This window comes from Natrix helvetica, assembly GCF_964273705.1.
Source record: "Natrix helvetica genome assembly, chromosome: 4".
Classification (NCBI taxonomy): Eukaryota; Metazoa; Chordata; class Lepidosauria; order Squamata; family Natricidae; genus Natrix; species Natrix helvetica.
In genome coordinates this window covers 95,642,328-95,657,511 of record NC_138550.1, presented here as the reverse complement: position 1 = coordinate 95,657,511, position 15,184 = coordinate 95,642,328, and the positions used below count along the sequence as shown (strand labels likewise).

The 15,184-nt window shown below is 40.5% G+C and overlaps 1 protein-coding gene across 1 annotated transcript; it reads right to left on the bottom strand.

Moving 5' to 3' along the window:
• Positions 1-221: 221 nt before the first annotated feature.
• PSMG4 (proteasome assembly chaperone 4) lies at positions 222-6,695 on the bottom strand. Its single transcript, XM_081953115.1, has 3 exons — positions 6,349-6,695; positions 2,398-2,473; positions 222-1,224 (listed from the first exon to the last, which is right to left on the bottom strand). Exons 1-3 carry the CDS (start codon positions 6,568-6,570, stop codon positions 1,103-1,105), a joined length of 420 nt encoding a protein of 139 aa, XP_081809241.1. The 5' UTR covers positions 6,571-6,695; the 3' UTR covers positions 222-1,102.
• Positions 6,696-15,184: the final 8,489 nt, after the last annotated feature.

Genomic DNA, 15,184 nt, shown 5'->3' with positions numbered 1-15,184 from the left:
GAATACTGGATTAAATAGACTTTTGCCATTATCCAACAGGGTAGATTTGAATTTCTTAAGTATAGGTTTTAGAGATTTGGAAAGCAAAAACACCATCACTCTCGTCCTACAATATTAAATCCTGTTCCCAAACAGTAAATAGCCTCTAGGAATTATGCAGCATTTATGTAAAAATAGAGTTAAACTTGCTCTCTGAGTGGCAGTGAGCATTAGCCAATATGAAGCACAATTTCTTTAACAAGCCTTTATTTTAGAGGGTCCACGGACCTGGATCAGCAAAACTTTCTAACTTTATTTCACTAAATGTAACTGAAATGTAGCTTGTCTTTTTATTGATTTAATGGATGAATCACAAAGCAGAGTAAATATTACATGTTGGTTTATTTTATTTTTAATTTGACAGCACAAGTGATTTTCTTTGTAATACAGTCTACATCTAGCTATTTTACTTTAAACATTGAAATTCATTTTTTCTGAAAAGGAGCATGTGACACTTTTTCTGCCTCATCTCACAGATGTTATTCTAGAATGCTTCCCCCTTTCTTGTAAAAAATGTAAGCCTGTTCACCACTGTGCTCATATAATGGGAAAGTAGTCAATTCAATTCCACACCATTCCATCAAAAATCGTTAGAGAAGCTGGTAAGACTACACTTACTGAATAAGTTTTAAGTCTTTTTCCTTGACTTGGTTTGCTATGGGCATATATTCTGCAATGAATCAATTTCACATCTAATACTTTCCACTGAACAGATTCATTTTATCATTGATCTGATGCCACAGAACTAGATCACATGTGATTGGAAAATTCAAAACAGATCTATGTCATGTCAAGCAGAAACAGTAGGTGGCAACATCTGTCAAATGTTGCAGCATTTATTCCAGTTCTATATTCTCCCAACAGGAATATCTAAAGAACTGAATACTTCTTTCCTTTTCATTATAGACCGATATGTAGATTCATTCATTAGTTCAAAAAGATGCTCGATTAAACTGAATGCATTTTGCCATCCCAAATATATCTCAGTGACTTTTTTTTTTACAAAAAAAAAATCATCTTTAAAAAAAAAACAAATATAAACAAAAAATGTGACTATCCCGAACTAAAATTTCTCTGGGAAAGTTGTCATTTCTTCCTTGATACGATTTTCTACAAGTAGTATGAAGCTGTTGTCAGTATTTTGAATGTTATAACTGACAAAAATCTGTTTTTTAGTCTTGCTGGCTAAAACATAAACAAAGCACAAATCATATCAATCTTTGAAGGACTGTCATAGCAGAAATCAAATACCACCATGTGTTTCCCACAGTTCCAAGCCCTCAGTTGCTGACCAAAAACAAGTGTGAGTTTGGGAGGTAGTTGCTTTACATTTGGGATAAATTCTCCACATAAGACATTTTGGGACTTCTTCGGGATAAAAGGCTTGCTTTAAACAGGAATTGAATTGCTTTCAGTATCCCCAGGGGTTATCTGGGAAGCAGCAGTATGTAAAGTAGAGTGGGGGGGGGGGGGAACTATGGCCTCTTTAGGACCGGTTGACTTCAACTCTCAGAATTCCTGAGCCAGCATAGCTGGTGTTAGGGTTCCAAGTAACACCCCCCCAATGAAAGAAGACTCCGGGCCTTGAGTTTCCTCAAAGTTCCATTTTATTAGAGACGTCATATTGGCACATCCGGGAAAATCCAAATCTGAAAGCTTCCAGGTTTTCCCCACCCAAGTGAAAGTTCAAGTCCCTGCCCAGCACCCACATGTCCATCACATGGCCCAATCAGGCACCGTCCCAACTGGAGATGCCTCCCAGTCACACCACTCCAGATACAGGGCAAGATGCCCTTGACTCTCTGAGAAAGGAATGTTATTTAGACTATATATTTCCCATGCTCCATATAATCCCCCCCTCCCATTTTTCCATAGTGGAAAATGTGGCAGGTCAGAAGGCCCAATGTAAAAGATGGCTTCCAGGCCTGACAGCTGGCTTAGGAATTCTGGGAGTTGAAGTCCACAAGTCATAAAGAGACCATAGTTCAGGGGTGTCGAAACTTGGGAACTTTAAGACTTGTGGACTTCAACTCCCAGAATTCCCCAGCCAGCCATGCTGGCTGGGGAATTCTGGGAGTTGAAGTCCACAAGTCTTAAAGTTCCCAAGTTTCGACACCCCTGCCATAGTTCCTCATCCCTGATTTAAAAGAATAATAATAAACATGCTGAAAGATTGCTCAAAGCTCACAAGGTTTATGATGATCCCATATAATTTGAGCCATTACGTTTTTTTAAACTTTTGTATCATGGTGACCAGCACACACAAAAGCTGTCAATTAAGCCCAACTTATGTGGTCATGGATTTTTTTTCCTTCCTTTTCCCGGTGTTAAGTTTTAAAAATTCATGCACATACGTACCTAGCCTTTGAGCTAAAGAATTTGAGGTATTGTCAGAAGCATTGCCAAAAAGTAAGGTAGATGCCGGAATGGAGTCCTGTAACAAAGAAAAATTTTTAGGAGCAATTCTGTGCTCTAATACATACACAGATCCTCGACAAAAGAAAAAATGCTGTAATTATGGAATTTTCCCCAATGCTGATGCCACTGAAGATACAATTTTTGCTTCATCCTTTTACTTTTTATTTTCTAAAAACCTTGTTTCCAAGATGTATGAAAACAACAGAAGTGCTAAAATGAAAGATCACAAAACAGAAACCTCATATCTAAATTGGTTGCCCTCTCCCCTCCTTGGAAGAACTTTATAGCTCCCACTGCCTTAAGAAAGCTCAAAACATTCTTAAAGATCCATCTCATCGTGGGCACCCTTTTTTTAAACTATTACCATCTGGCAGACAGTACAGGATAATAAAAACAAGGACAAATAGGCTGAAAAAACACCTTCTATCCGAGAGCAGTAACTATATTGAATTCTACTGTATAGTGTAATATTAATGCAGTATCAGGGGTTTTCAATTCAATTGTATAGAGCATGAAGGATGTGTGTTTTTTATTTTTATAGTTTTCTTATGTATGATGTATGATGTATACTGAAGATGGCATTTAATTTTGATGTACGAGATGCAATGGCAGTAAAGAAAAGTAAACTAAAAAACTAAACTAAACAGATTTAATGCCTTTAATTTAAGAACATGGGGGGGGGGAAATTAGGGGAAATCAAATTAAACTTTGAGCATATACAGTACATATACTCATAATTATCTTTCAGGTTTTACAGTATTATGTAGAAGTGCTTTCACGGTGTTATATATTATATTTCTACCAACACAACAAACTCTTACAGGTAGTCCTTAACTTACGACCGTTTGTTCAACCATCATTTAAAGTAGCTGAGCAAAAGTTCCTACAATTGTTCCCTAAAGTTGCAGCTATTATAATGGGCCCTGTAGTCACAATCGAGATCCCACAATCATGTAATCACCATTTGCAATCTCTCCTGACTATTCCAGGGAGTCATTGGGGAAGCCAGCAGGGAAGGTCTCTCTACTCTGGGGTAGAACATCCTGCTTGGATTTTAACAGGGAGGATTTTTTGTCTCACGGTGGAAAGAAAAAAAAATCTGCCCACTCTGGGTCTTAAAATTTTCTCTCCAAAATCCAATTCTCTCACCAACTCCAATCTGATCAGAGAGATTTGCCTCTCTCTCAACTATGGGGCTGAAAATGCTCCCTGTCAGACTATTTCTAAGGCACTCCGCACTCCTTACGTGGGACTCCATCTGCTTAATGACCCAAAAAATTGCTTAATGACCACAACCAAGTGCCAGGATTGCAGTTGTTAAGCAAAACAGTCGTGTGACATCTCACTTAATGACGAGATCACTCAATGACTGATTCCAGTCCCAATTGTGTTTGTAAATCAAGGACTACCTGTGCAATGAAGTGGAGAGTAGCTTGGTTTTATAAATCACTGTTTTTGCTTTTTTCAACAAACATTCAACACACCATTTACTACCCACAACTATTCCCCCACATTTTTTGTTTATAAAGCATATTATAATATCATGATGCACAAGAACATCTGCCTGCGCTGGTTTTTTACTACCTTTGTATAACCTGAAATTCTTTGCTCTATTTTCCGTCAAACATAACCACCTTGGGTTTTGATACATTAACTACACGTTTCTCACTGCATCACACAATCTAATTAATATTCTCTGCAATCATTTAGATTCTGTCAAATACAAGGTATCATCTGTATTCAAATTTGCACATACATTTACATCCTTTACCAATATGTACATTTTTGCCATCTATAAGTGTGTGCCATGGGAATGAGGGATGTAAACTTTACATATATGCCTACAGTGTCACAATGCAAAGACATACAAAAGGTCATTGTGGCATATGATTCATCATTTTAGCACTATCATATTTAGGAGCAGGTGCCTATGCCATTGTAACAACAGGCATTCCTTACACATTTATCCATGAATGCTTTTATTCCTAGGCATCATTTGCTTCCATCATACATATATGCCAACAATCTTTAGAAGCTCCTATTAAAAAACTACAAAACAGTAGCGAAATGGAGATTCTTCTGGGCAACAACAACAACAAAAACCGTACAAAAAGTACAGTGAAATCATAAGCACCAATTGTAGGTAATTAATTGGTACATAAAATGTTGCACACAGCCTCTTTTTACACCAATAACAGCTCAACCCTGTGGCCTCTTGGTTTCAGAACCTAAGATACATTAGAATCATATGGCTGGAAGGGACCACGAGGTCTTCTAGTCCAACTCCCTGCTTATGCCATACCAGCCAAATGGTTGTTCAGTCTTGAGGTTTCTTGGAAACCTCCAATAATGGAGCACTCATAACCCTCAGGAGTCAAGCTATTCTATTGACTGTTCTGATTGTCAGAAAAATTCTTTCTTCTAGGTTGGATTTCTCTTTAATAAGCTTCCACCCATTTCTTCCTGTCCTGCCCTCAAGTATTTTGGAGAATCCCCTCTTCTCTGAGAGAGCCCCTCAAGTCCTGGAAGAGTGTTATCATGTGCCCCTAGCCCTTCTCTTCGATAGGTTGAAATACCTAACTCTACTGTTTCCTAATATAAATGAACATAGCGTGAAAATTAGGATAGCCACAGATGCATTTATCTTAATTGATAAGCATGCCAACCTATCAAGTTATGACTCCAGCGAGATGAGAAAAATGTGTCTTGCGTCCCCAAATGAGACAGAACCATAATGCAGTGTAGTGATGCACAAACCCGCAGCTTAGCCTCAATAATGATTGCTGAGACTGTCAAAACAAACTATCTCAGTGATCAATCCCAGAAAGGAAAGGAAAAATAGAAAACCCCATTATTTATTTTGGTGCCGGAAACTTGGAAAACAAGACTTCCTGAAGAATCTGACTGTGTTCCCTTCACATAAACCAGGAGCTGCATTCGAAAGAGAGAGAAATCAGTGCCAGAGGCAGGAAGAAGAGATGCTAAGGTGCATCTCCCTAGAGTCAAGCACCAGACCTGGCTAAGTCCTTTTCTTAGCAAGAATTTGGAAACAGGTTGCCTCTGCTCACCTATACACAAATGATCTCAAGAGGTAAGGGTGATGCGTCTCTCCTCAGGACTCACTTGGGTTCTTTAAAGAATAAGAGTATGCTTTTCTTATAAGAGTAGTTTGCAGAGCTGGCTGGGGAATTCTGGGAGTTGAAGTCCACAAGTCTTAAAAGTTGCCAAGTTTGGACACCCCTGGACTAAGCCTTGTGGAAATCATGGGAATCAACCTCTGGGCACGTACAGGTTGTCCCTGACTTACAACGTTTGTTTAATGGCGGTTCGAAATTACAACAGCACTGACTTATGGCCGTTTTTCACACTTATGACCCTTGCAGCATTCCCAGGATCACATGACTTTCATTCAAATGCTTGACAACTGACTCGTATTTATGACGGGATGCCGTGTCCCCGAGTCATGTGATCCGCTTTTGCGACCTCCCGACAAGCAAAATCCATGAATAAGCCAGATTCACTTTTAACAACTGTGTTGTAATTGAACAACTGCTGTGATTCACTTAACCAACATGACAAGGAAAGTCATACAATGGGGCAAAACTCAACTAATTTTCTCACTGAGGAAGTTTGTGGGGTCAATTGTGGTCGTAGGTTAAGGACTCCCTGCACCCACAAAACTGAGCTGCAGCAGGAGTTCGCCTCCTCATAGCGCTGTTTCAAAAAGAAAGGCAGACGGACCACGGCTTGCATCTGCGGAGAAAATGGTTGCTAGCTGGGTCGGGAGCCAACCGGCAGCTACCCCACTTTTGCAAAACGATGCGCATCGTCTGCAACCTCCTTTACCCCCCCAGGCTGCAACCCCAGAGGGGTAAAAAGTCCGGAACTCACGCGGGGGGTGCACATGGCCACGGCCAAGTTGCTGAGCTCCGGGCCGTCCCCGACCCAAAGGAAGAGCGAGTCCTGCAGGCGCATGGCGTGGAAGTGCACAACCTGCTCCGCTAAACGCCCGCAGAAATTGTGCAGCGAGATCCCCCCTTCCTCGACCGGCGGGGCGGGAGCCGAGACTCGCTCGGCGGCGTCTCCTCTTCCCGGCTTCTGCGCTTCCTCCATCGCCGCCACTCAGCAGCCGCTGTTGGCAGCGGTAGGCCAAAGCAAGCGATCCCCGATCGCGTCCGCCCTTTCCCGGGCGTCAGTGGGCCAGAAGCGGGCGTGGCCCTCTCTTACTTTTTCTCTTTCTTCCAACCGGCGTCTCGACTTTTATGAACGCGTTTATTTTCTTTATTTTTTTAAAAATGCACGCTGGGCCATAAAGGAATTGTTAGATTGTATTAAATTCACGCATCGCTGGCCATAACCACAGTTTGGCCACCTTGTGCAAATTTAGCTTAAGAAACAGCTGTTACTTCAAAAGAGTTTTGGCGTTTAAATTGCACTCCCCGTCCATTCTTCCTGCAACAAGGAATCTATGATTAACTTCTTTAACCCAATGCTCTGGAAAATTGGGATCGTTAAAAGGACAAGCAAAGCAAATAATAGAAGAAACGGAGATCAAGAAAAGGATAAGAACTCAGCTGATGAAATGATCTTAATTTGAATCTAGGTTTCAAATGTGTGACAAAAAGCAGTGCCTCCCCCCCCCCCCCCATTTCTCTTCATGTCCTCTGTCTTGCAGGCAAGGTCTTAAAATCAAACATTGTCCAGATGTTGATTATCTTGTTGCTTGTTGTTGGACAAAATCATATTGCCGATACACCCAGACAAGCCAGAATAAAGATGCTTCATTTGGTCAGCAAAACTAACGAATGCCTTGTGGTGACTACAGCTCAAATTGCAAACTCCTTGCTAAATCACAATTAAAGGAAATCAATAGAATCAACAGCCCTGTAAGATATAATTTCAGCAATATTCCATATTATTGTGCAATGGAGAAAAGGATTAGGTTCAATGGAATAGGTTTGTTAAAAAGAATGGCTGAAGAATTTGGGATTGACATTGGTGGTATAATTGAAGATAAGAGCAAATAAAATACCTGAAATGTAAAACAGAAAATACAACAAAATAACTGTTGAAAATGTATCGAAAATATCTAATAAAAGGCAGAATGTAAAAGGCAATAGAAATGGACAGAATTTTGCCTCAGTAAATCTTTTCAGGGAACAACGTTCTATAAATAATGCAAAGAGCAAGCAAATGAATAATAAGAGAGATGAAAATTAGAAAAATATCTAGAAATATATTTGGGCAAAGATGAGCATGACAGAAGACGAAGGCAAAGACTTACTGGAGAAAAAAAATATAGTGCAAATATATGGAATAACTATGCACAAATAATCTCCCAATCACATACATACAAGATTAGGTCACTGAACTACAGCCAAACATTCTGCAACAATAATCAAAAGGATCCTATAAAATATTACTAATAAAAGCTGCAGGTACTGAATAATAACCAGCTGTACTTTTATAATCCTACAAGAGGGTGATACAGTTTAAGTATTACGTGGTTTGTAAACATGTCAATGAGCCATTAAGAAGGCCAAGCTAGTCCACTTTACATAATAAAGAGTTCTCCTCTTCAACTCCAGAGTGATGGGATTAAGGCAGGATAATATTGCCTTTTACTCAACTGACCACATGGCATCTGAGAACTCAACCAAACCTGGATTCAAAACTCAGCCTAGAGCCGTGATGGCGAACCTATGGCACGCGGGCCACAAGTGGCACGCGGAGCCATTTGTCAGGGGACGCGAGGCGCTGAGTTCACCTTTTAAAAAGCTATTTTTCACCTTCCCCAGGCTCCAAAGGCTTTAAAGGAGCCTGGGGAGGGCGAAAAGAGCCTTCCCCCCCCCGGAGGCTTCAGGGACCATCCCTGAAGTCTTCGGAACGCTTAAAACCACCCTCCGAGCAAACCGGAAGTCACTTCCCGTTTGCTCGGAGGGTGGTTTTAAGCGCTCCGAAGGCTTCAGGGACCGTCCGAGGCTTCCCTGATGCCTTTGGAGTGCTTAAAACCACCCTCCGAGCAACCCGGAAGTCACTTCCGGTTTGCTCGGAGGGTGGTTTTAAGCACTTCGAAGGCTTCAGGGAAGCCTCCGGACAGTCCCTGGAGCCTCCGGAGGGCCTCCGGGGGGTCGGGGGAGGCTCTTTTCAGCCTCCCCAGGCTCCTATAGAGCCCCTGGAGCCTGGGGATGGCAAAAAACCATGTAAAAATGGGGGGTCGCGCGTTGTGCGTGCATGCGCACAGGGGGGGGTCGCGCGTTGCATTATGGGTGCGGCACGCCCACACTCGACCCCCCTGCGCTCCCCCCACTTGTGGCACGCGAGCCAAAAAAGGTTCGCCATCACTGGCCTAGATGGTTGCCCTTGCATGGGCCCATGGGAGTCTGGCAACCAATCAGAATACATTTCTTACACAGGAACAGGAAACAGATAGGTGGGGCTGAACAGATTATAAAAAGCCCTGCAAGCCCTTCAGCGCTTCTGTTCTCTGTTCTTCTCTTCTCTTCCCTTCTCTTCTCTTCTCCACCAACATTGAAGCATGTGATCACCTTTTCTGTTCAGGACTCAAGCCATGCGGTCCTGTCCACCATTAAAACCATCTTTCCAAGCAGCCTCCATGTCTCCAGTGTCTTTTTCCCCACTTGGAGCTGAACCCAGAAGGACACTTCTTCCAACAAATATATAATGCTGAATGTTCCTAAATTCTTACAAAAAGCATTTTATGTTTATCTGCAAAACTCAAGAAAATCCAATGCAAATTGTGCCTGCTGCTGCCTAGATTGTTGTTAATACTGACTTTGAAGCCTTTCATTTGTTAAAAAACTGCAATATCATTGCTGTTTTGGATTATCACAGCCTTATACTTTAAGACCCGGAGATGTGATAGCTCATCTATCCACTAGATGGAGAAACTTTATTATTCCTATCTAGAGACTCTACCTGTTATAAATATTCTGATACTGGTTTTTTTTTATTTCACTGGAAAAGGTTATGCTGAATTTAAACGGAAATTGTATATATTAAGGAAATCACATTTGCATGATAAAAGAATAGTATAAACTAAGCAGTTATAAATATCAGCTATCCCTACAATCTCAGTCAACTTTTTCCAGAAGTGGTTGTGGCTGTCAGGCTCCAAAAACCAACAAAGACACACCAAAGTTCTAAGCCATAGGTGTTAAACTTGCCATGTCACATTGCCGTCACTTGACATATTGTGACCCTTTTTCCCTTCGCAGAACTGGGGTGGGCATGGCCTGCACATCATGCATCCAGCCCATGGGCTGCCAGTTTGACGCACCTGTTCTAAGCAGATTCCTTTATTGTTCCTCACCCATAGACAGAAATATTGCCAAGCTAAAGCAAACTACTTACATCATTAAACATATACTCTGAGAATTCCTAGGGAGGAGCTGTTCTGGCTGTCTTCCTCCCACTCAGACTAAACTTTGCTGCCTTTGTTCCTCTGGAATGTACTCCCTCCCTGACTACATTCAGACTGAATCCAGACTACATTCCTCCACAGTGAAAACTGATTTGTTCATATATTGTCTCATTCATAAAACAGAAAAATGGAGATGAAAGGTCTCGTTCAATCTTACTACTAATGCAGGAAATCCTTTATAACCCATCAAGTCTTCACTTCATATTTTCAAATAGCAATAGCACTTATATACCATCCCATAGTGCTTTGCAGCACTCTCTGGGCAGTTTACAATATCAGCATATCCTCCCCCCCCCCAAAACAATCTGGCTCTTCATTTTTCTAACCTGAGAAGGATGGAAGGCTGAGTCAACCTTGAGCCCCATCAGGATCAAACACTGGGTTGTGGGCAGAGTTTGCCTGCAATACTACATTCTAACCACTGTGCCACCAGGGTTCAAATGAAGGCGAATCAACCAATTTCTATACAACGAGCAGTTGCTATCACTGGAAAATTATTTGTAAGCTCTAGAATCGATTAAATCTACTTTGCAATTTTGTTTAATTTGCACTCATTGAGACAACTCATTCCTGGAGTGACAAAGAGAAAAAACCAAATTGCTCCATCGTTGTAACAGTTCCTCATACATTTTAAGACAACTATTAAATGACATGCAATGGTCCCCTTTCCAAGATAAACATCTACATGCTTCAATTCCAGAAGAATGAGAAAGGGACCACTTGAACACCCTGAAATGGAACCTAAATTGTTGAAACATACTTAAGGCTGGAAGCAAACTGATTTTTTAATATTACCTAATAGATTACTGTTGTAGCTGGAATCTATCAGATTCATGTACCAATGGGTATATGTCAGCGGAGAGTGTGAGCCCAGCTTATGATTAAGTGAGATGTCTGAACGCAGGCAATTGGGTTAAGTAAACCATAATTCTGTTAACCACAAATGAATGTGTTGTGCAAATACTGCTGCAGAGAGACAGATAAGAGTATGAATTGAAAGAGAGAGCCAGTCGTTTTCTGAAAATACCATAGTTTTTCTGCGTCTTTATACTTTTATTATTCTCTATTTACATATTTGTGCACACACACAAAAAGCAGCATAACAAAGTCTCCAGAGCTTTCTTTGTCCTTCTATTAAAGCATGCAGGAACTTTGTAACAAATTATGAATCTGTTTAACTATGAAACCATTTTTCTTCCTGGAAAGCCTATGTGAAAAACTAAACTTCCCTTGTTACATTTAGAAGCTAAGAATTACTCTTTTGGGATGTAGCCCACTTCTTACTCCGTGCCCTTGTAACATTAGTCCTTCTGTGAATACACACATTTCTACTGTTTAGAAAAATCCAATTAGCTAAGCAAAATGGTTCTAGAAACTCTGTATATCTTACTTCTTTTTACAAACACCAGACAAGAGCTGATATTCTTGATCTCATCTCTTATAAAACCAGGAGAGGAAAAATTATCTGGTCTCTGAATTCAGCATTTGCTACCCTCCTGCTCCAGACAATTATTTTATTATTTTATTTTATTATTTTATTTTATTTTATTATTTATTTTATTTTATTTTATTTTATTTTATTATTATTATTGTTGTTGTTGTTGTTGTCGTTGTTGTATTGCATTGCATTGCATTGCATTGCATTGCATTATATTATATTATATTATATTATATTATATCATATCATATCATATCATATCATATTATATTATATTATTATATTATATTAATTACATTACATTACATTACATTACTATACTATACTATATTATATTACATTACATTACATTACTATTTTATTTTTTTTATTTTATTTTATTTTTTATTTTATGAACCAAGGTGGTGCAGTGGTTGGAGTGCAGTACTGCAGGCTACTTCAGCTGACTGCTAGCTGCAGTTCGGCAGTTCAAATCTCACCAGGCTCAAGATTGATTCAGCCTTTCATCCTTCCAAGATGGGTAAAATGATTGTTGGGGGCAATATGCTGACTCTGTAAACTGCTTAGAGAGGGTTGTAAAGCACTGTGAAGCGGTATATAAGTCTATTGCTATTTTATTTTATTATTTTTAATTTATGTTGTTATTTATTTTATTATTTTTATCTTATTTTTTATCTTATTTTTGAATTGTCACCCATCTCACCTAGAGGCATTGCAGTGTATCTGTTAAGCAGTCAATAGATTGGGCAGAAGCTCTACATCCACTCTATGAGTGCTTGATATGGATCTGTTGAGAAGATTCTCCTCTCTCAACCTACCTTTCTGCAAACTGGAAAGAAGAGTTTCCAAGATCAATCCACCCCTGTTCATGAGCAGTAACCCAGGGAACTGCTGCATTTAGAATACGACCATGCGGGCCAGTGGTGGGATTCAAATTTTTTTACTACCGGTTCTGTAGGTGTGGCTTGGTGGATGTGACAGGGGAAGGAGACTGTAAAAATTCCATTCCCGCCCGCCCTCCAGGGGAAGGTTACTGCAAAAACTCCATTTCTTCCCAATCAGCTGGGACTCCGGAGGCAGAGAATAGACGGGGACAGGGCCAGTCAGAGGTGGTATTTACCGGTTCACCAAACGACTCCAAATTTCTGCTACCGGTTCTTCAGAACTGGTCAGAACCTGCTGAATACCACCTCTGATGCTGGCAACAAACTCAGTGTTCATCTACAATGCCAGCAGATCTTAAAGACCAAATCCACTCCTAATTGTAGCTGCCAGGAATGAAACCCTATCTGCACACAGAACAGCTGATAATGTTCTTCCCTTGTTGTGGATTTAAGCATGTTTGTTTTGCCTTGTCCTCAAGACTAATATAACTACTCACAGAAGGCAGCATTATACATAACTGTGGTTTTAAAAAAAACACCAGAAATGCTTGATCACATAATTCCCATTATCCTCTGTGTCAGACCAACATATCTGAAGGACACCAGATTTAGAAGTTATGGTTAACTAAAGTCTTTAAGGCTCTGATTTCTCATTTGAGTCATATCAACATATCAGCAAAAAGAGCTGCTTCATCCCCTCTTGTATCGGAAATGCCTTTTTTTTTGTTAGCAGTACCCAGGCCGCTACCCAAAGTGAAATCCAAACTATTGATTTCATTGAGATAAAGGGTACTTAACACTGCAATACTGCAGTGTAAGACACACTGAAATACTGTATGAGTCTTACATCTATGAAAAAGAGCATAAAATTATACTGAATGTCAGCTTTAGATGGTTCTCATAGGCTTCCCCAGCTAGAAATCAGCCTGGTAGCACCTGCATGAGTACTCATGCCTCATAATAAAATGTGTTTTTCTTAGAAGATGCTATCAGACACTTTCTGATTTTTGACTATCATAAATGAACCCAAATTTCCTTCTACGAGTCTACAATTAGATTCCCCAATTAGGTGTCTTGCCAAGGATATAATGAATGATGGGTGGATTATAACTCCCAACTAACCACATTGAAGGTAGATGTAGTCCCATCTGGTGGCCATTAGGCCCCCGGATAGAATTGCAATCTGATGCCTGCCTATTCTGAATTAAATCCCACTAAGTAATGGTCTGTGGGAGACAGAGGGCAGAGATGCAGCCAGAGGGAAGAGGCAGATGAGCTGGCAGGAGGAATGGGGGCCTCATCAAGGAGAGATTCAACCTAGGAATAAGGAGGAATTTTCTGACAGTGAGAGCAATTACCCAGTGGAACCGAAGTTGCCTTCAGAAATTGTGGGAGCTTCATCACTGGAAGCTTTCAAGAAGAGACTGGACTACCATCTGTCAGAAATGGTTTAGGATCTTCTGCTTGAGCAGGGGGTTGGACTAGATGACCTACAAGTTCCCTTCCAACTATTCTATTCTATTATATTCTATAGATCATGTAGCTACATAAATGGATATCAGTCTCAACTGCAATCTAAATGATGAGTTTTTTGTCAAAATGCCAATGCACGTTTTACCTCTTACCTGCATAAGCAAAACATCACAATCCTCCCTACAGAAGGAACAAAGTTTGCATTTCAACACAATGATGTGTGCTTTATCATTTCCCCCTTCCTTCTCCCCACCAATGGATGCCCATGGTGGTTGTATTGCTGAAATAAGTCTTTTGTTACCTGCCAGCAAAGAAAATTATAGCACTGGGGTCTTAACACCTTCTTATATTTGAACACCATAGCCCTATGCTCAAAGGGCATAGAAAAAGGTGTAAAATAAATGTTGTTCTGGGCATCGATTTCAAGCAATTCTCTGCTCCTTTCCTTCAAAATTCAGGGAGGGGAGACATTCATTTGTTTCCATATTCTTGCTTTTTAAGCCATGAGACGGTATTGTCAGAACCGAAAATGTTGCGGGATGACGAGACAGAGGGATCCTTTTTTCCCCCTCATTGCAGCTTGTTTCCAAGGCTAAAGCGGTTGCCTAGGAAACCGCAGTAGGTGGAATCTGATTCAATGTGTGGCTGGCCAGACCGAGCGTCAGGGATCTGTGGGCAGCGTTTCAATGAAGGACGGAGACAGTCTCTGAAGAATTAAGGAAGGCATACAATTGAAGAGAAGCAAAAAATTTAAAAATGCAAATTCAGGGCAATTCCTCTCCTAGCGCGGAATGTAAAGTTGTGCATAAAAATAACTGCATACGTTCGAAATGTAACAGAGACTGAGATCGGGCAAGATGCCTTGCCGAAAACAATAGGAACCTGCTATTATTCAGTATAATGGCTCCTCTAACTACTGTTGACTATGAAATGTGTTCGGTTTCTAACCCTCCCGTCCTAGAGATGGGGGAGGGGAAGTCTGCTTTTCTCTTTTTTTAGGGCACAGACACCTACAGTCAGAAAAGCTAGCACTTTCTTTCAGAAAGAATTATCACTAATATTTGGAGACATCTTCTTTGTTCAGAGGGCCTATTATCTTCTTAATGTCTGCTAGTAAAATTCACAGAAGCAACCCACTTCCATTTTTATATGTGATGTGAAACTGATACGGTATTTGTGTGTGTGTGCGTGTGCGTGTGTCAGGTCTTGGGATAGATGGTTATATATTACACACATAAACCAAGGAATTAATTATTCAGTTATAGCCTTGGCCATCATCCAGCGGGCGAAGGGAGCATCATATCATTCATATTCGTGCTGGTTTGAGTACCTGCTTTTGACGTGCTATAGTTCTTTCTGACTGCTGCATCACTTGGTTTAATAGCATGGATCGTGTTACTCTTCTGGGATCTGAGGATGTTAATAAAACATTGTGGCTCTGTTGGCCCCTGTCTATCTTAATTTATTCATGCTGGTTTGATGGAGCAG